Raw genomic sequence first — 25,852 nt, 5'->3', positions numbered from 1 at the left:
CCCACACCACAACTCACCAATAGAATAATCAACACACTAAGGAATCTACAAAAAAACGGACAGATAACCAAAGCTGACCAGCAAAGAATGAAACCTGAAAGCAACAACACCCCCAGATTCTACGGACTACCCAAAGTACACAAACCAGACATCCCACTCAGACCCATAGTATCACTACCAGGGACACCAGCATACAAACTGGCCAAAGAACTACAACAAAAACTGAAACACCTAGTCAGCGGATCCAAACACTCCATACGATCAACACAGGAATTCTTGGACATCATCAGGAATACACACATAGACAAAGAAGAAACCATGGTATCATTTGACGTGACGGCACTGTTCACATCAATTGACAAAACCCTAGCCAGAGAAACAATAGCCAACCTACTGAACATACATAACAGAACACAGGAGGCCGAGCCTATCAACAAGGACGGCATACTTAAACTACTAGACCTGTGCCTCACCACACACTTTTCATTCAACAATCAGATATATGAACAAATCAACGGAACACCCATGGGATCACCAATCTCGGGACTCATAGCAGAGGCAGTTGTACATGTACATCCTGTCCCTCAGGATTCCCTCCAACAACTTGCCCACCACTGATGTCAGGCTCACCGGTCTATAGTTCCCTGGCTTGTCTCTACCACCCTTCTTAAACTGTGGCATCAGGTTAGCCAACCTCCAGTCTTCCAGCACCTCACCTGTGACTATTGGTGATATAAATATCTCAGCAACAGGCCCAGCAATCACTTCTCTAGCTTCTCACGGAGTTCTTGGGTATACCTGATCGGTTTCTGGGGATTTATCCAACTTTACCCATTTCAACACATCCAGCACTTCCTCCTCTGTAATATGGACAGTTTGCAAGATGTCACCATCTATTTCTCTACAAATTTATATCTTCCATATCCTTTTCCACAGTAAATACTGATGCAAAATACTCATTTAGTATATCCCCATTTTCTGCAGCTCCACAACAACCGCCTTGTTGATCTTTGAGGGGCCCTATTCTCTCCCTAGTTTTTGTAAACACTCTTTGGATTCTCCTTAATTCTATTTACCAAAGCTATATCATGTCCCCTTTTTGCCTTCCTCTTAAGTATACTCCTATTTTCTTTATACTCTTCTAAGGATTCACTCGATCTATCCTGTACCTTACATATATCCATACCTTACATATGCTTCCTTCTTTTTCTTAACCAAACCCTCAATTTCTTTAGTCATCCAGCATTCCCTATACCTACCAGCTTTTCCTTTCACCCTGACAGGAATATACTTTCTCTGGATTCTCGTCATCTCATTTCTGAAGGCTTCCCATTTGTCAGCCGTCCCTTTACTGCAAACATCTGCCCCCAATCAGCTTTTGAATGTTCTTGCCTAATACTGTCAAAATTGCCCTTTCTCTAATTTAGAACTTCAACTTTCAGATCAGGTCTATCCTTTTCCATCATTATTTTAAATCTGATAGAATTATGGTCGCTGGCCCCAAAGTGCTCTCCGACTGACACCTCAGTCACCTGCCCTGCCTTATTTCCCAAAAGTAAGTCAAGTTTTGCACCTCTCCTAGCAGGTACATCCACGTACTGAATCAGGAAATTGTCTTGTACACACTTAACAAATTTCTCTCTATCTAAACCCTTAACACTATGGCAGTTCCCAGTCTATGCTTGGAAAATTAAAATCCCCTCCCATAGCTACACTATTTTTCTTACAGATAGCGAAAATCTCCTTACAAGTTTGTTTCTCAATTTCCCTCTGACTATTACAGGGTCTATTGTACAATCCCAATAAGGTTATCATTTCTTTCTTATTTCTCAATTCCACCCAAACAACTTCCTTGGATGTATTTCCAGGAATATCCTCCCTCAACACAGCTTATCAAAAATGTCACTCCATCCTCTCTTGCCTCCCTTTCTATCCTTCCTGTAGCATTTGTATCCTGGAACATTAAGTTGCCAGTCCTGCCCATCCCTGAGCCATGTTTCTGTAATTGCTATGATATCCCAGTCCCATGTTCCTAACCATGCCCTGAGTTCATCTGTCTTCCCTGTTAGGCCCTTTACATTGAAATAAATGCAGTTTAATTTATTAGTCCTACCTTGTCCCTGCCTGCCCTGACTGTTTGACTTGCTTCTGTTCTCAAATGTACCAGTCTTAACTTGATCTCTTTCCTCACTATCTCTTACTAGTTTAAATCCTCCCGAGCAGTTCTTGCAAATTTCCCTGCCAGTTTATTAGTCCCCTTCCAATTTAGGTGCAATCCGTCCTTCTTGTACAGGTCACTTATACCCCACAATGATCCAAAAATGTAAATCCTTCTCTCAAACACCAGCTCCTCAGCTCTATCCTCCTATTCCTGCCCTCACTAGCTCGTAGCACTGGGAGTAATCCAGATATTACTACCCTTGAGGACCTCCTTTTTTTAAATTTCTGCCTAACTCTCTGTATTCTCTCTTCAGAATCTCAACCTTTTCCCTTCCAATGTCATTAGTTCCAATGTGGACAATGACCTCTTGCTGGCCCCTGTCCCGAGTGAGAACATTCCGCACCCTCTCTGAGACATCCTTAATCCTGGCACTAGGGAAGCAACATACCATTCCGCTTTGTCGCTGCTGGCCACAGAAACGTCTGTCTGTACCTCGAAGTAGAGAATCCCCTCACACAATTGATCTCTTGGAACCCGGCGTACACCTCTTCGCATTAAAGCCAGTATCAATACCAGAAACGTGGCTGTTCATGCTACATTTCCCTGAGAATCCAACACCCCCTATATTTTCCAAAACAGCATACTTGATTGAAATGGGTATAGCCAGAGAAGGCTCCTGCACTAGCTGCCTACCTCTCTTAGCTTTCCTGGAGTTAAACCATCGATGTGAGTGTATCTGAGACTTCTCCCTTCCTATAGCTACCATCCATCACATACTGTAGCTGTTGCAAATTCCTCATTGCTTCTAACTGTCTCCATTTGACTGATAAGATTCAGCCAACAGCATTTATGGCAGATATAATCCAAGTAACCCTTAAACTGTCTTTAAACTCCCACATCTGACAAGAAGTACATACCACTCTATTAAAGGCAATTTTTGCTCCTTCACAATCTACAGATCCAGGCAATAATATCATCTTATTCCTCTTCAAACACTACCCCAGGTTAAATTAATAGTTATGGCTTATATGTTAAGTTTAATCAAGAGACATATCTCCAAAAACATGTCATCAAGAAAGAACCCACTCTACTTACTCCTGAAAATTCTCTGTAGGCCACACTTAAAACAATGATTAACTTACTTGATTCTGTGCTGTGAACATTGCCCAACAGTTCCTCCAAGATCAGTTGTGAATCTCACTGGTTTGTGATTTTCCCCAGATGCACTCCGATGTCCAGCGATACATGAATTCAACCAGCAAACGCAGTAACTGTGCAGGTTCTCTCTCACTCTCTCTCTTTCTCCTGCAATGACCTCACTATGTGCTTCCTTTGTCTGTTCTTCTCCCTTTTAAAACTGCTGTTGTTTTGACTTTTTTTTTCCAAAGTTTCAAAACAATGCAACAGCATATAAAACAGTAATTGCTGCTCCTGGAATTTGAGGAAATCACTTCTAGCACCTAAAATACCTCAGGTGTTACAGCCAGAAACTTTCCCGTCCTCCATTTGGGATTACCCAATGAAAAAAGTCTGGAATTAAGAATCTTCTGATGACGATGGAAACATTCTCGACTGTTGGAAAAGCTCAGGTGACTCACTAATGTCCTTCAGGAAAGGAAACCGGTCATCCTCATCTGGTCTGTCTCATATTAAGGATATGGACCACTGGGAGGTAGGACAAAATGGATAAAGAAACTGCCCAAAATGGCTTCTGTATTGCTAAATTAGATTGCAAAGTAACAGTTAATTCTAAATTACAGCTGGAGACAAAATGGTTCTCTGCACCAAGTGACTACCTAATTCCCTGCACCTACATGACCACCTGCAGCTAGTCCTTAAAGCTATATAAATAACTAATCACTAAAACCACCAGCATGAAGAAGTAGATGGATAAGGTGAGGAAATACTAACCACACTTGAAATGGTTAATGTAATTTCTGCAGTTTCATGCATTCACACACACACACACACACACACACACACACACACAACACACACACACCCCTCACACATAACCCACACTCACTCTCACACTCTCACACACATACACACACACTCACTGTACTAAAACTGAGGTTTAATGAATAAAAGCTAAACTATGAAACTAATGATCGACTAGGCCATAATAAAGCATGAACTAGAAGTCACCTCTGTTATGCCAGGAACATGGTAACCTTGGGCAAGAAACCAAGGAATGCTTCGATTAGACACAGAAGGCAAAATACAATGAAAGCTCTTTTCATGACATCAATAAATGTTATAACTAGTAGCAGAAATTGTAAAATAATATAACATTTTAATTAAAGAAATTGGCAGAGAAAAGCGTGAAATGCTTTAACCAATGGAATTGTCATTAATGATTTTTAATGTAAGAAAAATCCGTAGCGTGAGATGTTTAAACCAATGAAATTATCACCAATGTATTTGAATGGAAAAATAATGTATAAGTATTAGTGTTGTAAAATCTCCCGTTGCGACTTCCGAAGTCCCTTTTGGAACTCGCCCAATCTTCGAAGATTGAATAAACATCTGTTGCTCCGTTTGTGTGTGTCTCGCAGTATTTCGATTTGCCACGGGAAAAGTGACAGCCGGTGGGGATAAGGGCTGATACCAGTCAACTTGGAGTTCGCCTTTTTGAACTTAACCTTGCGGACAGTCTCCCTTGACACAAGGGTTAAAGGACAGTCCGCGGTTGGCAGAGTTCGGAGGCAGGACCCGGTTGTTCTGAATCAGATCCCTAGAGTTAGAATAGTTAGCCAAGTGTCAGGAACTATTCTCCGGAGATTCAGAAAGCCTAGACAGAAATCACTTATAACAAATTTGGGGGCTCGTGTCCGGGATCCTAAACAGAACTCCCACGGGAGGCTCTGAATGATTCTGGGACACTGTGACACACACAGATGTTTGAGCAAACGATGTGAATAGGTGGCGCTCGCAATAAAGTAAAAAGGTTGAAGCTTCGAAAAGTAAAAAGGTGATTTTTTTACTTTGAGTTGGACAACTCCGTGCACAGGATCAAGGTAAGAACCTTCTCTGGTATTTTGGGGCTTTCACAGTAGGGAAGGGTACACTGCCTTGTCGACTCGGTGGTTGTGACAGGTAACCGGGGTTAATTGAGTAACCAGAGTGTAGGTTAGCCTGAAGACCAACCATGGGTGGCCGAGGTTCCAGGTCTAAAAAGGAAAGGGAAAACGAAACCCCACAGATTCCCCTTAATAGTCTGCTGGGACGAAAATTGGGGAATTGGAGTCCCTACGAAAGTCGGGGCTTAGGAAATGATAAAATACTGTTGTTTTGTTTGGGTAAAAGAACCCATCCCGTCCGCCATCAGTGATCTGGCCAAAATTTGGATCGGACGAGGATTGGGTTTGTCAAATTTTAAATAATTATGTAAAGAATAAACAGTATCCAGGTTTAAAAGAGAGCGAGTATGCTGCATGTTGGGTAGGGAACCTGACAGCAACTGCTCCAATCCCAGTACCCTTATATCCTTTAACCCCACTGAATGAGAGTAAGTGGGCCCACTGAATGAGAGTAAGTGGGAAGTGTTAGAGAACTTACCCCCGCCTGTGGCACCCCCGCCATATGCTCTTCAGGAGGAACAACGGCAGCGGCCGTTGGAGAATCAGGGAGCGGGATCCAGGGGATCTGGCGAAGGGGACGTAGAAGCCACAGCAGCAGGGGCTGAGGAGGTAAGGAGATCTGCACGACTAAAGGAGAGAGAGATGAGGGGAAAAGGTGATAAAGAAGTAGTGAGACTGTGTCCCCTACGGGAGGTCCCGTTTGGGGAACGGACCACAGGATTTGTTGTAGCCCCATTAAACTCAAATTATATAAGACAACTGAAGTTTATTTTTTTACCAGCAGCTTGCAGTAAGACCGACAGAGAGAGAGAGAGTGCGAGAACTGCTCGCAAAACATTTAACCCTCTGTGATTCGGTTTGAATGCACATTGGTTTGTTGGTGATTGAATGAGGAAGTTTTATTCACTGGAGCTTGAGTTCCAGGATTGTTTTAAATGTGATCTTTATGTAAACTTAACATGATTTATTTTCAATATGTGAAGGACAGTTGTAGTTTCAGTTCAACAGTAGACTGTCGGGAAAAAAAAGACGATAACTTCCATGGTTATTATCTGAGACCTTGGATTCGGCCATTAGAATTTTTTTTTAAACTTGAATTGACAAATTATTGTAAGACAGCTCTGATTATTTTACGACCTAAAGTATTGTAATTGAGAAATAATTGGTCAGGAGTACATAAGAAAACTAATTTTGGATCTAAATTAGAGTACTAAATCTGGGTGATTACAGTGGATTTCAAAATTGGGAACTGTATGCATTTTACATTTTAAATGTTAAATACTGAATAAATGGACGTAAATATATAAATATGTTTACAAGTTAGGAACAGGCTTTAAAGTTAGTCAAGCATGAATTAATAAATTGATGTTTGAGGATATGAGAAGCTAGGAACATTGCAATATTTCTTAAAAAAAAGGAAGAACGTATCGACTAAAGTGCCGATAGGGGACAAGGAGATTGGGTTTGTGTGTGACCCCCTCACCAGTGGGGAGGTCGGAACATTTAGAAGGAAATGACGGTCCTGGATGAGAATCCGATAGGATTGTCAGAACAAATTAATTTTTGAGGCCCAGTCTGTGTATGTGGGCTGAGTTAATGTCAATTTTTGAATATACTATTTACTGGGGGAGAAAGGAGACTTATATGGGGATTCTGGATAGGGAAAGTGTTAATTGAGATTAAAAAAAAAACGAGTAGCAGTGCCGGTATTAAGCTTGCCGGACAATTTGGCATGAGAGGGGGATGGTTAGGGGTGAAGACAAATATCCCCTTCAGAACCCTAACTGGGACCACCACAATATAGAAGGGTGGAATAATATGTTAGACATGCAAAATTTGATAATCCAAGGGATACAAACTTGCATCCCCAAACAACAAAATTTAGCCAAGGTTTTCGACCCGAGGCAGGGAAAGGACGAGTCTCCCTGTGCATTCTTACACAGATTAAGGGAGTCGGTTAGGAAATGTTCGGGTATAGACCCAGAGGGGGAAATAGGATGACGGATGGTAAAGGTTCATTTCGTGAAGGGAGGACTGTATGAAAGACAAAAGGAGTCGGATAAATAAGGTGGTTATCTAAATCTGAATATTTATGTCTTTGTGGGCCGGCCCCCGATAGGAATTTTGTGTTGGTGAAGATTTATGTGTGTCTTTGTGTGTGTAAATTTGATTGTAAAACAGTCTCTGTGGATGTGAGAATTTGTGTTTGTGTATGGATTTTTTTTAAAAAAGGCTTCTCAGCTAACAAGCAGTTTAACACTTTGTGCTCTGGCTTGAATTCATCTGTTTGTTAATGGTTTTATGTGTGAAACTTGTTGTTTGTCATTTGATTCAGTGCGCTATTTTTGATTGTAATTTTATGAATGCTCAACGTTATTTTTTTTCTCATGATATGATTTTATTAGAACTTAAGGAGGACCCTGATACTGGGAGAAAACAGCAGTATAGGTGGACTGTCTTAGCTGAAGGTTTTACCGAGTCACCAAACTTGTTTGGACAGATCCTAGAACAAGTTCTTGAGGGCTTGACTTTAAGACCAACTTTAAAGTTAATTCAGTATGTGGACGACCTCCTGTTGTCCGGTCCCACCCAAATTGACACACAGCAGGGAACCAATGATTTATTAAACTACCTTGCAGTGAAGGGATTGCGAGTTAGTCAGAACAAACTACAGTATGTGGAACGGGAAGTAAGATATTTAGGACATCTAATTAGTCAGGGACAGAAGAGAATAAGCCCTGAAAGAATAAAAGGAATTGTAGAATTAGGATTACCCAGAACTAAAAGAGAACTCAGAAAGTTCCTGGGTTTGCTGGGTTATTGCAGACTCTGGATAGATGACTATGCTGTTCTTACAAAAAAGCTATATCTACAGCTAACAAAAGAAGCTCCGGACAGGGTTAAATGGGACCCAGAAGGAAAAATGCTGATTGAAACTTTAAAGGAAAAATTAGTTACAGCACCCGTTTTGAGCTTGCCAAATTTTAATCAAGATTTTAGACTATTTGTTAATGCCAAAAGCGGGACAGCTTTTGGGGTCTTAACTCAAGAATGGGGGGGGGGGCATTGAAAACCTGTAGCTTTCCTCTCCAAAATTCTAGACCCTGTCTCACGGGGTTGGCCTGAATGCGTTCAAGCAGTAGCAGCCACTGCTAAACTAGTGGAAGAAAGCCAGAAACTGACGTTTGGAGCACCACTGACTGTGGTTACTCCTCACCAAGTCCGCACTATTCTGAATCAAAAAGCGGGACGATGGCTCACAGACTCCCGAATCCTGAAATATGAGGCAGTGCTCTTAGATAGAGAGGACCTTAAGATAGAGGTGGGAGCATGTTCAAATCCGGCTGACTTCTTATGGAAAGGAGGACCATTCATGAGATTGAGTGCAAGGTAGTAATAAGTTAGAACAATTCCAAATTCACACGACATGAGGGGTGGTATCCACCTTCAGGAAAATGAGGCAGGGGAGCAGGGCCTCCAGGGGCAAATGTACCCAGTTACACAGAGAGATAGGCTGCCAGTGAGGCAGGGGAGCAGTGGCTCCGGAACAGATGTACAAAGAAATAGGCTGCTGATAAGGCAGGGGAGAACAGAAACTCTGAGGGTAGATGCGAATTAATATGGGTAACTTGAGAGTGAGTTTCAGGACGTTGAGACAGTAAGTAGACTGTATTGCGCTGAGATTGTTCGTGGGGGCTATACGGCGCGTAGGGCTGCATTGAAAAACGGTAGGTAGGGAGCGGGAGCTCCGGGGGCGGATGCGCCCAGACACAGGGAAAACATTACATTTGACAACTGCGATGTGCTTGAAAGAATTAAAATGTTACTGACAACCGACCCTGAACAGTTCCATATGTAGAGCAGTGACCTCCGGGAAAAAAAAGGGGGAAGATCTGCCACATGGGGACTGCCCAGCAGTACTGGAGACTGCGAGTGGAGATAGTTGGGGAAAAGAATTAGCACTTGAAGACCTGGTGGTCGAGGGGAGGTCGTTATGAGCTCCGATGCGCAGACACAGGAGACAGTGACAGGCAGACATAGACAGAGAGACCAACACCGTATGAGAGAGAGAGAGAGACTGGCTGTGTGTGAGGACCTACAGAGAGAGAACGGAAGCTATTACATTTTGTTGTGTTTCTGGCTGAAAGTCATCTGTTCGTTAGTGCATGAATGTTTGAGTGTTTATCACCTAGAGCTTGAGTCACAAGATATGTGTATCTGTAAATATGTTGAGACCCTGGGCTTTGCTGTTTCTCGTTTACTCCACCAGGGATTCCTGACTCAGACACCACCTCTGGATTTCGCTGTGCACACTATTGAACCCGGTGAAGGGGTTTTGATCAAACACTGACAACAGTTAACTCTCGAACTTGTGTGGGACGGCCCGTTCCTAGTACTCCTCACCATTGAATGGCGGAGAAAAGCTGGCAAATGGCCAGTCACCTCTCCAGTTAAGAAAGGAGTCTGGACAGCTGAATCAACACGTGACCCACTATAACTCAGACTGAACAGACTTTGATTAACTGACTATACTATGGCGACGTGAGTGCGGGGACTGTTTCTTCAGAATTGTATGTTAATCTTGTTTTGTGCTTTGATATATTGTTTAAGTTCTTAGCACTAGTCAGAATTATGCTGCTATTCCTGTTACTTCTGAGTTTTGCTCATATATCTTTTTCAGATGTTGTGATAATGATTTCTGTTTCGGAATTTCCACAAGTTATAAAAATTGATGCTTGCAGCCTAAGTAGAATGCCCAGATGTAGAGTTTCAAAGGGAATATCTTTCCTCCAAGATATTTCTTCACACCCAACCGAACCGCAAAAGCCACCGCCTAGCATCACTATCCATAGAACACCCTTTAGCCCAGCCCTAAACTGTTTTGACAGGAAGTGTCATCCTATATATATCTCACCATTAAAAATGCTTCCTCTGAAGACTCATTTCCCCATAAAAATGGGTCCCAACTCCTTAGTAAAGATTTAAAGATAGAGATGACAGTGTATGGGAAGCGTTTTGTGGGCTGCTATTTTTGAATTGGCGTCGGACGGGGACAGCCTTTGGGATTCCTTGATTCTAAACTGCAACCTTTAACCCCTTACACTGATCCAAAGTCAATGCAGATTATAGAGGTTAAAGACCTGAGACAGACTCTTGAAATAGAAACAGGATATGGATAAACAAATGCCTGGATTGAATGGGTTAAATATACTGTAAAAAGTCTGAACAAGAGCAATTGCTATGCATGTGCCTCCGGTAGGACAGTGTCTAAGGTAGTTCCCTTTCCGCTCAGGTGGGAGCGAAACAAACAGGGCATGGAATGCATGATAGCCCTATATCAAGATGAGGCTGCATGGAAAAATCCGAATTGTGCTTCTTTGTCTTTGATGTTCTCTTCCTTAAAAGGACATAAGAGGCAAGCTCCCCCTGTGTTTTCTGCCACTGTTGGGAATCACACATCATGTGTTTATAGACAGGGTGGATCTATTGATTTGGGGGAGCTGAGATTGTGTTCGGTGATTAAAAACGTTACTGAAGCAGTGGAAGGAAGAAATTACTCATCTTTAAACGTTCCCCGAGCGGATCTGTGGTGGTATTGTGGAGGAAAACTACTGAGACCCACCCTGCCCCCTGATTGGAAGGGGATATGTGCAATTGTACAATTGGCAATACCATTCACCTTGGCATTTGAAAGAGAATAGTTAGTTAGGAGAAAAGGAAGAGATAAGAGATCACTGCTACCCACTTCTGTTGATGAAAGGATTTATCTTGATTCAGTAGGGGTCCCTAGGGGGGGTGCCTGATGAGTTCAAAGCTCGTAACCAGACTTCAGCAGGCTTTGAATCATCCCTATTCTGGTGGGTTACTATTAATATGAATGTGGATTGGATAAACTACATTTATTATAACCAAGCACGGTTTATTAACCATACTAGAGATGCAGTAAAGGGTTTGGCCGAATAACTGGATGCCACCAGTCGTATGGCTTGGGAAAATAGACTGGCCTTGGACATGCTCTTAGCTGAAAAGGGGGGCGTTTGTGTCATGATAGACTCTCAATGTTGTACTTTTATTCCCAACAATACGGCCCCTGATGGCTCGGTGACCCGTGCCCTGGAAGGTCTCCAGGCACTGGCTGATGAGATAGCTGAGAATTCAGGTGTAAATACTAATTGGACTGGCTGGCTAGAGCGGTGGTTCGATAAATGGAAGGGGGTGATGATCTCAGTGGTGATTACACTTCTGTTGGTAATCGGGATTTTAGTTGCTTTGGGCTGTTGTATAATTCCATGTCTGCGTGGTCTAATTACCCGCCTTATTGAGACTACTTTGATTAAGAGTGACCCGCATACAGTTGTGGGCATTCACCTTCAAGCTGATGCAAATGATCCTGAGGCTGATTGGAATAGACAGGCCATGATTATGTTGCAGAAATTACAGACTGTATAAAAAGACAGGGGGGATTGATATGGTTAATGTAATTTCTGCAGTTTCATGCATTCACACACACACACACACACACACACACACACACACACACACAACACACACACACACACCTCACACATAACCCACACTCACTCTCACACTCTCACACACATACACACACCTACACACACACTCACTGTACTAAAACTGAGGTTTAATGAATAAAAGCTAAACTATGAAACTAATGATCGACTAGGCCATAATAAAGCATGAACTAGAAGTCACCTCTGTTATGCCAGGAACATGGTAACCTTGGGCAAGAAACCAAGGAATGCTTCGATTAGACACAGAAGGCAAAATACAATGAAAGCTCTTTTCATGACATCAATAAATGTTATAACTAGTAGCAGAAATTGTAAAATAATATAACATTTTAATTAAAGAAATTGGCAGAGAAAAGCGTGAAATGCTTTAACCAATGGAATTGTCATTAATGATTTTTAATGTAAGAAAAATCCGTAGCGTGAGATGTTTAAACCAATGAAATTATCACCAATGTATTTGAATGGAAAAATAATGTATAAGTATTAGTGTTGTAAAATCTCCCGTTGCGACTTCCGAAGTCCCTTTTGGAACTCGCCCAATCTTCGAAGATTGAATAAACATCTGTTGCTCCGTTTGTGTGTGTCTCGCAGTATTTCGATTTGCCACGGGAAAAGTGACAGCCGGTGGGGATAAGGGCTGATACCAGTCAACTTGGAGTTCGCCTTTTTGAACTTAACCTTGCGGACAGTCTCCCTTGACACAAGGGTTAAAGGACAGTCCGCGGTTGGCAGAGTTCGGAGGCAGGACCCGGTTGTTCTGAATCAGATCCCTAGAGTTAGAATAGTTAGCCAAGTGTCAGGAACTATTCTCCGGAGATTCAGAAAGCCTAGACAGAAATCACTTATAACACACTTGCAAGCTGCAAGTCCTCATAGAGGAAATATTAATATTTTGCAAGCTGCAAATCTTTGTAAAGATGACATAAACCATTATGACTTAATCAATATCCTTAGCTCAAGCAACTACTCATGAAGTGATATCATGTATTGATTGGTTGTTACTATACAATCATGCTCCAGTCTGATAATGAATAGTGTATATAAGCCTTATGCAAACTCTGTAAGGCTGTTGAATTATTTTCATTGTGCAAGGAATAGGGTTAAAATTGTGCAGAATAAGGGAACAGGTGTTGCTTCTGCAAAAGCTTACATTATAAAATTAGGCTGCGCATGCCATTACTAAACAGTGAGAAGCAAAAACAAGTAGAATTATCTATGACTAATAGGGCAGAGCGACCATGTAGCAGGAAGTACCAGTAACAGGAGAATAGTGTGCCAGTCGCAGGAGGGATGTGGCCAACGGATGGAATTTTGTTTGGCAGGATGATCGCACAAAGACAGCAAACTATGCAAGGATAGTCACATATATGGAATGAGATAAATAAGAGTAAAGGGCAACAGGCTTAAGAGTAATGGGAGAAATAAACAGAGGCAGAGAGAAGCTAGACAAAGATGGAATGAAGCTAGAGCTTGTGATAGGCTACACGCTACAGCAAATGTAACCAATGGGGTGAAAGGGGAGGACCCAGAGACGCAGCTGAACAGCATAAATCAGAATGTAACCCTCAGATTGGGGTGCGTACTCATTAGGCACCCGTTCGTGCAAGTACGTATCAATAAAATTCGTTGCTTCAGAATTTGACTCGGACTGGAATTTATTAATATGTGAGTTTTGTTTCTCACAATTTGGGGGCTCGTATCCGGGATGTCCATCATCACCAGCTGGGTGGGCACCGTTGACGGCTGGGAAGACGCATCCCGTTCTTTTTAGAATGGTCCCGTGTTCCTCGGCAGTGGATTCCCCCTTCTGGTTGACTGATTGAGATCCGATGAGAGTCTATCTGAACCAGACGAAAGTATGTAGACACAGCGAGCTAGGCAACTCCATGTATGGACCAAGGTAGGAAATGAGATTTTTAAGTACTGCCTTGGTGGTTGGGATTGAGTTCTAGTAGTTAATAAGTGTCTAACGAAGGAACTCAATATGGGCTGTGCCGAGGGTAAAAAAAATGGAAATGGAGGCGGGGTCCCTGACAACATACCTCCAGAAAGTCCGTTGGGCAGGATGTTGTGGAATTGGAAAAATAATACTTGTACAAGGGGGAAAGATAGCAAAAAGATGATTAAATATTGTTGCTTTGTATGGTCGAAGGAATCCACTCTTCGTCCCGCCGTCTTCTGGCCAAAGTACAGGTTGGACGAAGACTGTGTTTGTAAATATTTGAATTTATATGTCAACATGAGTGATCAGATTATGCTTAGTGTTGGAAGGGCTACTGAGGGTACACTTTGGCCAGACATCCAAATCATGGCCAGACATACAGAAAATAGATGGGTGAAGTGTGAAATCACTTCAGGAATTATTAAGAGAGGCACAGAAAGTGTTTGTAAAGAGAGAGGATGAGAAGCAAAAACAGAAGGCGAAAATGATGGTAGCCACGGTTGATGAAGTAGTCAAGAAAAGAATTGAATCTGTGACTAACAACCGGAGTGGAAGTGGCAGCACGTAGAACATAGAGGAAGGGGTAGATGACGAGGAGGACCTTTCATAGGGTCCAGTCAACAGGGATAAGGACAGAGGTGAGACCCCAACAAGCAGGGTGTTACATCCAGAAAACAAATTCAAAAGATAGAGGGGTGGAGTGAAAAGCCTCTAGAGTTGTTGTTGATGGAAGCTCAAAACGTGTGAGGTACAGTGTGCGTCTGTGTGAGAGTGTGTGAGTGAGAGTGTGTGAGTGTGTGAGAGAGAGAGAGAGAAAAAAAGAGCTATACGGCTTACAGAAAGTTTAACCCTTTGTGATTCGGTTTGAATGCACATTTGTTTGTTGGTGATTGAATGTTTGTGCTTTGTTCCCTGCAGCTTGAGATCCAGGGCTGTTTTGAATCTGATTTCTATTATGGAAATTTAACATGATTTCTTTTAAGGTTAAGGATTTTACAGTGATTATGAAATAAAATATTAACTCCTGTTCTTTTTACAGGTCATGACCGCCTTACTATCAGTTTCTAACTAATCTCTTTTATCCTTACACAAAAGCAATTTCAAATCAACTTAATACAGAGGAAAACAACATGATAACCTTTTTTTGTGTTTCAGACTCAATTGTTTTCACTTCATTTTATTCAAAAAGTTCTCTCCCTCATGACAGTTTCAGTTTCAGTTCAACATTAGATTGTAATAAATTAATCCTTTGGTTAATATCTGTGACCTTGGATTCAGCCATTATTCATGCATTAGAAGTTTTTTTTCCAACTTAAATAGACAAATCCTTTTAAGACAGCTCTCGTTATTTCATAACCTATAGCATTGTAATTGAGCAATGACTGGTCAGGACTACTTAAGAAAATTAATTTTGGATTTAAATTAAGGGACTAAAACTGGGTAATAATAGTGGATTTCAAAGTTGGGAACTGTATGCATTTTACATTTTAAATATTAAATACTCAATAAATGAATTTATAATATATAAATACATATTTACAAGTAAGATTCCAAAATGTATAGTTAGGAACATGCTTTAAAGTTAGACAAATATAAATTGATAAATTGGTATTTGAAGCTATAGGGAGCAAGAAGTATTGCAATATTTCTTTTTTAAAAAATCAAGGTCTAGGCAAAACATTGGGTGATGAAGAATGGCCATTAGGTGGCCCTAAAGCTGTTCAATTGGTCAAATCGGCTCAGCAATTGATCTGGCAACGTAACATGGCAGCAGGAACGAAAGAGTTAATTGGATTATGGCGACAGTTTTGTAATGAGAGGCACGAAGAATCAGTTTTGCGCTCATGGCAAGATACTGCCACCAAATTGGGGATTGAATTAACTACAAATGGTGCTATGGAATCTGTTGAGGTTTTTAAAAATGAATGTGCTCGAGCAAAATAATGACAGAAACAGAATGAGAAGTCACAAGTGACCGGTAAACAAACAGAACTGCGCAATTACATTTTCTAAAATGTTTTAGTCACTTGTTGCATTTCCACCCTGAATTACAGATAATGATTATTTTATTAATATAATATATAATTAATAATTAATATTTATAATAAATCAATTGTATTAGCCTGACTCAACATTAATTGGCAGGATTGCATCACACTCTCTCAGTGACCTGTCATATTGATTCATAACTAATTTAAAACATGATAGCATTAATTCATTGTTAACTAAAGAATGGAAAGCTACATTACTGGCCAGAATGTGTGCAGGCAGTGGCAGCAACAGCCTTATTGGTAGAAGAAAGTTGGAAACTTACTTTTAGGGGAGCTTCATAGTCAGCACCCCACATCAGGTACAGACCATATTAAATCAGAAAGCAGGGCGGTGGCTTACAGATTCTGGAATTCTAAAATACGAAGCAATTCTAACAGAGCGGGATGACCTTACATTGATCATAGACATTTGTCTGAATCCAGTTACCTTTCTCTGGAAAGGGGAAGATGAAGCTCCCTCAAACCCAGAACATGACTGCCTTGACATTATAAAATATCAGATTAATGTAAGAATGGACCTTAGAGATATCCCTTTACATGCAGGGGCCAAACTGTTCATTGATGGGTCCTCCAGAGTGATTGAAGGTAGTGGATGGAATAGAGAGGAGTGTTATTGAGGCTGGTTGACTACCCAATGATTGGTACAAACAATGACTGCAGATGCTGGAAACCAGTGGTGCTAGAAGAGCACAGGAGTTCAGGCAGCATCCAACGAGCAGTGAAATCGACGTTTCGGGCAAAAGCCCTTCATCAGGAATGAAGGCAGTGAGCTGGAAGCATGGAGAGATAAACTAGAGGGGGGTGGGGTGGGGAGAGAGTAGCATAGAGTACAATGGGGAGTGGGGGAGGAGAGGAAGGTCATAGATCAGGGAGAAGAGGGTGGAGTGGAAAAGAAGATAGGCAGGTTGGACCAGTCCGGACAAGTCATGGTGAGAGTGCTGAGCTGGAAGTTTGAAACTAGGATGAGGTGGGGGAAGGGGAAATGAGGAAGCTGTTGAAGTCCACATTGATGCCCTGGGGTTGAAGTGTTCCGAGGCGGAAGATGAGGCGTTCTTCCTCTAGGCGTCTGGTGGTGAGGGAGCGGCAGTGAAGGAGGCCCAGGACCTCCATGTCCTCGGCAGAGTGGGAGGGGGAGTTGAAATGTTGAACCTCCGCCTCCACCGTATCTGCTCCCAGGAGGACCAGTTCCACCATAGAACACACCAGATGGCCTCCTTCTTTAGAGACCGCAATTTCCCTTCCCACGTGGTTAAAGATGCCCTCCAACGCGTCTCGTCCACATCCCGCACCTCTGCCCTCAGAAAACCCCAACAGTACCCTTTCACCGACACTCTCATTCGTTTGGCCGAACTGGTCCTCACCCTTAACAATTTCTCCTTTGAATCCTCCCACTTCCTCCAGACCAAAGGGGTAGCCATGGGCACACGTATGGGCCCCAGCTATGCCTGTCTCTTTGTTGGCTACGTAGAACAGATGATCTTCCGTAATTACACCGGCACCACTCTCCACCTCTTCCTCCGCTACATTGATGACTGCATTGGCGCCACCTCGTGCTCCCGCGAGGAGGTTGAGCAATTCATCAACTTCACTAACACATTCCACCCTGACCTTAAATTTACCTGGACCATCTCTGACACCTCCCTCTCCTTCCTGGACCTCTCCATCTCCATTAATGATGACCGACATGACACTGACATTTTTTACAAACCCACCGACTCCAACAGCTACCTGGATTACACCTCTTCCCATCCTATCTCTTGCAAAAATGCCATCCCGTATTCCCAATTCCTCCGCCTCTGCCGTATCTGCTCCCAGGAGGACCAGTTCCACCATAGAACACACCAGATGGCCTCCTTCTTTAGAGACAGCAATTTCCCTTCCCACGTGGTTAAAGATACCCTCCAACGCATCTCGTCCACATCCCGCACCTCTGCCCTCAGACCACACCCCTCCAACCGTAACAAGAACTGAGTGTCCCTGGTGCTCACCTTCCACCTTACCAACCTTCGCATAAACCAAATCATCCGCCGACATTTCCGCCACCTCCAAAAAGACCCCACCACCAGGGATATATTTCCCTCCACACCCCTTTCCGCCTTCCGCAAAGACCGTTCCCTCCGTGACTACCTGGTCAGGTCTATGCCCCCCTACGACCCACCCTCCCATCCTGGCACTTTCCCCTGCCACCGCAGGAACTGTAAAACCTGTGCCCACACCACCTCCCTCACCTCTATCCAAGGCCCTAAAGGAGCCTTCCACATCCATCAAAGTTTTACTTGCACATCCACTAATATCATTTATTGTATCTGTTGCTCCCGATGCGGTCTCCTCTACATTGGGGAGACTGGGCACCTCCTAGCAGAGCGCTTTAGGGAACATCTCCGAGATACCCGCACCAATCAACCACACCGCCCCGTGGCCCAACATTTCAACTCCCCCTCCCACTCTGCCGAGGACATAGAGGTCCTGGGCCTCCTTCACCGCCGCTCCCTCACCACCAGACACCTGGAGGAAGAATGCCTCATCTTCCGCCTCGGAACACTTCAACCCCAGGGCATCAATATGGACTTCAACAGCTTCCTCATTTCCCCTTCCCCCACCTCATTCTAGTTTCAAACTTCCAGCTCAGCACTGTCACCATGACTTGTCTGCACTGGTCCAACCTGCCTATCTTCTTTTCCACTCCACCCTCTCCTCACTGACCTATCACCTTCCTCTTCTCCCCCACTCACCCATTGTACTCTATGCTACTCTCTCCCCCCGCCACCACCCTCTAGCTTATCTCTCCATGCTTCCAGCTCACTGCCTTTATTCCTGATGAAGGGCTGTTGCCCGAAACGTCGATTTCCCTGCTCGTTGGATGCTGCCTGAACTGCTGTGCTCTTCTAGCACCACTTATCCAGTACTCAATGATTGGTCAGCATAGACTTGCGAACTTTATGCACTAGGAAGGGCCCTTAAGACCTTGAAAGGCAAAGAAGGAATTGTATACACAGATTCTAAGTATGACTTTGGGGTGGCACACACATTTGGGAAGATATGGCAGGAGAGGGGACTGATAAACAGTAGGGGGTAAAGAACTAGCTCATGAGGAATTGGTAAAGCAAGTATTGGAATCCCTTTTGTTGCCAAAGGAAATAACAATAGTCCACATAAATGAAGGGTTAGGTATCACCTGGGAGTTTCACACCCCTTGGTACCCACCTTCATCAGGAAAGGTTGAGAGAATGAACTAGACACTCAAGAGGCAGTTATCTAAATTAATAATAGAAACCAGACTCCCTTGGACTAAGTGTTTACCAAAGCCATACCAAGGATATGGGGCTGTCCCCTTATGGGATACTGTTTGGCCTGCCCTGTCTAGGAACGAAAGGCGAACTGCCAACCCTGGAGACTAAAGATCTGTTCTTAAAGAAGTATATACTGGGCTTGTCCTCCTCTTTGTCTTTTCTTAGGAGACAAGGATTACTGGCACAGACTCCGCCCCTTGAATTCGCCGTTCATCCCATCCAGCCAGGAGATTGGGTCCTAATTAAGTCATGGACAGAAACTAAAATGCAACTGGATTGGGAGAGGCCGTACCAGGCTCTTTTGACTACTGAATCGACAATACGCATGGCAGAGAAAGGCTGGACTCACGACACCAGGATTAAAGGACCGGTGGAATCCTCAGTTACGAAAGAAGTCTGGACAGCCGAATCGACGGAAGAACCACTGAAACTCAGACTCAAAAGACTTTAAGTAACTAATTTTTATGCGGATGCGGGATAGTTTCTTTTTGATATCGATATATTGTATTGCATGTTAAATCTCTCGGTCCTTCAATACTATTGTAGGATGCTGGGGACACTTAGGGTTACCATATTAGCGTTCTTAGTATTGGGATTTTAATCAAACAATGCTGTCATCTCCACATTTGTTATTAATGGTCCCGGAGTCTGAAGATCCGCAATTAATAGAGGTCGATGCTTGCAGCCTAGTAAAATGCGCAGATGTAAAGTATCAGAGGGAGTATATTTCCTGCAAAATCCTTCTTAAGACCCTACTGGATACAAGGTATGGTTCGCAAAAACCGCCACCTGGCATCGCTATCCATAGAGCCCCCTTTCGCCTAGCCCAAGACTGTCCTGACAAGAGTGCCTCCCAATATATCTCACCATCAAAAATACCTCCTCTGAAGACTCCTTTCCCCGTAAAAATGGGTCTCGACTTCTTAGTAATGATTTAAAGATAGTAATGGAAGCCACTGGCAAGTGTTTTTTTGGGCTGCTGTTTCTGAATAGTCGTAGGAAACAGAAAACAAGCCAAACAACTTGATAGTAAGATACAACATTTTGCCCCTCCCAACGGTGGTAAAAATTATAGAGTTGAAGGACTTGAAGCAGACCATTGAAATAGAAACTGGATACGGGGACGCAAATGCCTGGGTTGAATGGGTAAAGTTCACTCTTAAAACTCTGAATAAAAGCAATTGCTTTGCTGGCTATCTACTGACATCCACGTCCTGTGAATTAATGCTATTGAACATAGATTGTCTAAGGTCATCACCAACCAGATCAGGTCTGCTCTGAGATTGGTGTTTCACCCTGAGCAAACTTGTACTGGAACAGGCAGGAAGATTTCTGAAAGCCTTGTGCTCCTCAGGGCAACAGCCTCCATGCAGGGCAGGGCAGGGGCTTCTCATCTGCCTCACCAACCTGGACAAGAAGGTCTGACAGGATTTCATACACCTACATGAGGGGTGTCATCACCAAAATGGAGAGGGAATCCCCATCTGGATGCAACTTTTCTACACGGGCATCAGTTGTGCAGTTTCAATCAATGGGGGAGAATCAGAAAGATTTCTAATCAGATCCGCCACTCTCTCCTGACTTGTTTGTGTGGTATATAGCACCTTTAGTCAAATCTATCAGGACGAATATGAGCCTGAGAAGGGTGGCTATTCTGAGCAATGGAGATCTGTAGGCCAAAGCCGCCTTGTTAATGGATGATGTCAATGTTTTGTGCTCATATCCAGTATTAATGCGCAGACTCATGAGTATTTGCAACCAGTTTCAACTGGCTTTGGAAGTCGAAGTAAATTCAGGAAAGAGCGAGGCCATGTCCTCTGGAAACTGGGCCAACCAATCCTTTATCCCTTCACCATCAGATTTGATTATCTGGAGGTGCTAGACACATGGTTTTGAGGGGCCAAAAATGTGCAAAAATCCAGGAGGGACACATCATCAAGGTGAAGTACAAACTGGGCAGAAACAAGCATCGCTCCCACACCATTGTGGGTAAAAACCTGATCAGATGTGAGGTACGTCGGTGTTGCTGTATGTGGCGCAGGCCTGGCCTATTCCTCAAGCCTATGGCACCTCAGTCACCTGAACCATCTTCAACTTCATCTGGAAATCAAAGTTGGACTGTGTTCACAGGAACACTATGTATAAAGCTCTTGAATGGGGGAGATAGGGGATTAAGATCATGCCCAACACCTCATTCTGAAAGCCTGTGTGGCTGTATCAAGCTGTGAATAGACCCTCAGTACACAAACAAACAATACCACTGAGGTTCCACCTGTCCCAGTGTTACAGCATAGATCTGGCTTTATTGCTATGGAACCTCCAAATAGTTGGACCATTCCATGTCACCTATCCCTTATGGATGAATTTCCAAAGGAAAACACTTTCAAGCACAAGTCCATCAGGTAATGGTCAGCATGTAGTATCCTCAAGACACTGTAAGAAAAGGAAAGGGTTGTTCCTGCCAGCTGGTTCCCTGAGTAGACTGTCTAAGTCATTTGACAGAATGCATCATGGCCAGAACTTTCCACCAGCCAAGCACCAACACATAGCTTGGCTGGTGGCAAGAAGGGCACAATATGGGAGATCTTTCATGTAGGCCTGGACTCTGTGCCATCGCACTCTGCCCTTGAAGTAGCTGGAGGGGAAAACAGACTGTCATACATCTCCTTCTGGAATGTCAGTGTACAAGAAGGTCTGGAGTGAGATGCAAGAGATGCAGAGCAGTCTGGTGGCACAGTAGCTAGCACTGCTTTCTCACAGTATCAAGGACCCAGGTTTAATTCCAGTCTGAGTTGAGTTTGCATGCTCTCCTCGCATCGTTGTGGGTTTCTGCTAAGTGCTCGGGTTTTCTCCTACATTCCTGATGAAGGGCTTGTGCCTGAAACGTCGAATTTCCTGTTCCTTGGATGCTGCCTGACCTGCTGCGCTTTTCCAGCAACACATTTTTAGCTCTTTTCTCCTACAGTCCAAGGACATGCAGGTTAGATGGATTGGTCATACGGAATTACTCAGTAATGGGCGGCACGGTGGCACAGTGGTTAGCACTGCTGTCTCACAGCGCCTGAGACCCGGGTTCAATTCCCGACTCAGGCGATTGACTGTGTGGAGTTTGCACGTTCTCCCCGTGTCTGCGTGGGTTTCCTCCGGGTGCTCCGGTTTCCTCCCACAGTCCAAAGATGTGCGGGTCAGGTGAATTGGCCACGCTAAATTGCCCGTAGTGTTAGGTAAGGGGTAAATGTAGAGGTATGGGTGGGTTGCGCTTCGGCGGGTCGGTGTGGACTTGTTGGGCCGAAGGGCCTGTTTCCACACTGTTAGTAATCTAATCTAATCTAAAATGTCCAGGGATGTGCAGACTGGGTGAATTAACCATGGTAATTGTGGCATTATGGGGATGGGGAGAGGGGTGTGTTTGGGTGGGATGCACTTCACAGGGTTAGGTGCAGACTCAATGGGTCAAATGGCCTCTATCTGCAGGCATTCTATGATCGAAGAATGGATTTTGTCAACATTCATCAAAAGCAGCTCTATGATTCAGAACTCTGTGCTCTACAGTCTGTTTCCTGGAACGCATATTGAGACAAACATCAATCTAACTTAGAAATTCATCCATTCGGTGAAAGACGTTCTTTGGTCTGTCTGAAATGTGTTGATCTTCCAATGCAACGAGTTGACTGTGACTGAGTGTTGCAGATCGTCATACTACAAAGATCCAGGACTATATGCTGAGGGACGCATTAAAACCTGGAGCAGCTGCTGCCAAAATGCAATGACAAAAGACCATCATTTAAAGTCTTTCTGCTAAAGTACAATAGTAGCCCACCTAGTTGTCAGACCCTCTCATTGCCTCAAATGCTTTCAAATAATGTCCTACAGAAGTAAGTAGTTCCTTTGGTTTTTGTAAATGCAGGGAATGTTAGATTCCAATGTTTGTTTTTCTTGATATGCAAAAACTGTACAGAACTTCTTTTGTATCCATGTATGTATACATAGATTTTCTTTATGAATAAAGCATATTTTTGCAATAATTTTTTAAAAAATAATACCTGCCAGAGGTCATAAATAGGTCTACTGCTAACTAAAAAATACCTGTTTCTCTTTTATTGTCTCCTGCAAGGCCAGCATTCCGACAGTACTTCTGCGCATCTTCCCCAATCTTTTCTCCGTAGATAAACCAAATGAGTCAAACAGAATAGAGCCACTAACATGCGGTTGAATACCTTCTTGACTCATTTTTCAACGTCTGAAACACACAAAAAAGTTTAAATTTCACTCATGACTACATATTATTTAGTTATGAGTTTATTTTCCACAAACAAAATGGAGACGCTATCAGCATCTATCCTAAGATCATTTCCTTCATTGTACTCTCTGATGCAGCTTTACAGTTAAGTTCTATTCTATATAAACACACTTATCAAATTCCATGTTGAAAACTACTAAAAATATATCAATACCCTTTACAGGTTTTGCCTTTCAGATTATTTACTGCATAAATAATTTTTCTCATGGCCCTTCTTTGCTAATTACTTTAAAGCTGTGTAAACTGCTAATTTATATTCATTCATTCAAAACACTTTCTTCTTACATTAAAGTACCATATCTTTTCATAATTGTGACCATCACCAATAAATGTCTCCTTGAAAGTCAAACATGAGATGCTGATTTCATAAAGGCTGTATTTACTGATACCAGCACTACAGGGAATGCACTCAAAACACATGCAGTCACAGTGCATGTGACATGGCTGCAAGCAATGTTGCAGGTAGCTGCCTGCATCAATAAAATGGGACCACCCACAATATTTAGCAAGGATATTTTAACAAGTGCAGCACTCTTAAAATGTGGCAGTTTAAAAAAAAGTTAGTCAATGTACAGTGTCTTAAATATTGATCCAGAACCAGCAGTCATAGTCTAAGGATGTGGGATACACATTTGGGACTAAGATGAGAAATTTCTTCACCAAGAAACTGGTGAGCCGGTGGAAGTCTCTGTCACAGAAAACAGTTGAGGTAGAAATATTGAATGTTTTGAAGAATGCTGATATAGTTCTTAGGCTAAAGAGATCAAAGCAATGTGGTAAAAGCGGGAACAGGTTGCTAAGTGGGGTGATCAGCAGTGATCAAACTGAATTATGGAGCACACTCAAAGGACCAGTTCCTATTTCCTACACTCCACTTCCTATTTTTGACATTTCTTTCAGCCAACTTAATATGATTAAGGGTTGTGGTTTTCACAGAACACTGAATTGAGAATACAAGTTTAATATCCAAGGATCAAGATTTGCTTTCCAGCCAACACCCAAATCTTGGAATATAACAGAGATAACCCAAGAAGGACCAGGAGGCTAAAGTGTTAAACTCCAAAAGCTTTGAATTTATCAGCATGTCTTTCCCAAACTATGGCATCTTCATCTGCATTGTGTAGGAGACCAGTCCAGTTGGTGCTACAATCATGGCTGGCACACATTTCTGGCCAGTGGTGTAATTCCTCACCAACTCTTGTTGAACTTAATGGAAACTGCAGCACTTGGTCTGTTCTCTATGAAAAACCTGATTCTATTGTTTCCTGTCAACAAAGTCTTTTGCCCTGGGTGGTTTCAACAAACCCGTCATTTTATCATGAGCAGTACCGGAGATCTTTCAGTCAATGGATTATCAATTCCCTACAGTGTAGAAAGAGGTCATTCAGCCTATCAAATCTGCACTGACCCTGTGAGGAGGATCTCACCCAAACCTAACCCCCAACCCTATCCCCACATTTACCACACCTAATCTGCCTAGCCTACACAATCCTGAACAATATGGGACAATTTACTGTGGCCAATTCAACTAACTTGTACAGCTTTGTACTGTGGGAGGAAACTGGAACAATAAGCAAAAAGACACAAGGAACAATGTGCAAACTCGACACAGTCACCCAAGGCTGGAACCGAACCCAATTCCCTGGTGCTGTGAGGCAGTACTGCTAACTATTGTGCCACCAATGCCAGAAACTTTCAGTCATTGAGTGGGTTGTGTTCTGCTGTGTTGTCTCAATCATTGGATAATGATCCTTGCTCTCGAGTTACAGCTAAGGAATGCTTTATTCAATGTCCAAACTTTTCTGCCAAACCCTCATTTGTGACTGGGTGATAAGAAGCTGATCAGATCCTTGATTTCTATTCTGCTTTATATAGTCCATAAACTCTTTGATATAAGATGTGGACCATTATCATTAACAAGTTGTTCCAGACAACTAAAGCTCACAACTTTTCAATGATTTTCTCTGAAGCTGTCAGCTTGATGATGACAAGTTCAGGGCATTCAATATGTGCGTGTTGAACACAATGAAAAACATTCATCCTTCAAAAAAAAGTCCACAGTGAACAATATAGATTGATTACCATGGCCTTTCTGACCATTCCATAGGTGTCATGCATTAAGAGATGTAGGTTGCAAACTCTTGCACAAGCTGCACATATTCTCTTTTTGTCTACAATTTCGAAGTCAAGCTCTGCCAATAAAAATAGCTTCTGGATATCTCTTTCATTCTTGTAATACCACAATGAAAGTTGCTCATTTAGATGTATTGAAATGATGACCCTCATTCCTCAGAGAAGAAATCCTGCTTGTATGGATTATTATGAAGTTGAAGGCATGTACCGTACCTTCAAGAGAGAGTGAAAGTAGGCACATGTCATGAGACCGACAGTAATCAATGCGTACTGGAAAATTGAAAGATGTAACATTTGGATGTGAAGCTAACATTTGAGCTTGGTTTCACAACAGTGCAAATTTAACCAGTTTAAAACAT

At 42.8% G+C, this 25,852-nt stretch overlaps 1 protein-coding gene across 1 annotated transcript in view; it reads right to left on the bottom strand.

Annotated features, from left to right (window-relative positions):
• LOC132834399 (dynein axonemal heavy chain 8-like) overlaps window positions 1–23,203 on the bottom strand; it is a 1,143,262-nt gene extending 1,120,059 nt beyond the window's left edge. Inside the window, exon 1 of the mRNA XM_060853284.1 lies at window positions 23,147–23,203. Within this exon, the coding sequence (XP_060709267.1) occupies window positions 23,147–23,203 (57 nt within the window). The remainder of the gene's footprint in view (window positions 1–23,146) is intronic.
• Between the last annotated feature and the right edge of the window lie 2,649 nt (window positions 23,204–25,852).

Source organism: Hemiscyllium ocellatum, chromosome 3 (genome assembly GCF_020745735.1).
Source record: "Hemiscyllium ocellatum isolate sHemOce1 chromosome 3, sHemOce1.pat.X.cur, whole genome shotgun sequence".
NCBI lineage: Eukaryota > Metazoa > Chordata > Chondrichthyes > Orectolobiformes > Hemiscylliidae > Hemiscyllium > Hemiscyllium ocellatum.
Note: the sequence above shows the minus strand (reverse complement) of the source record. Positions and strands in the feature narration are given on the sequence as shown.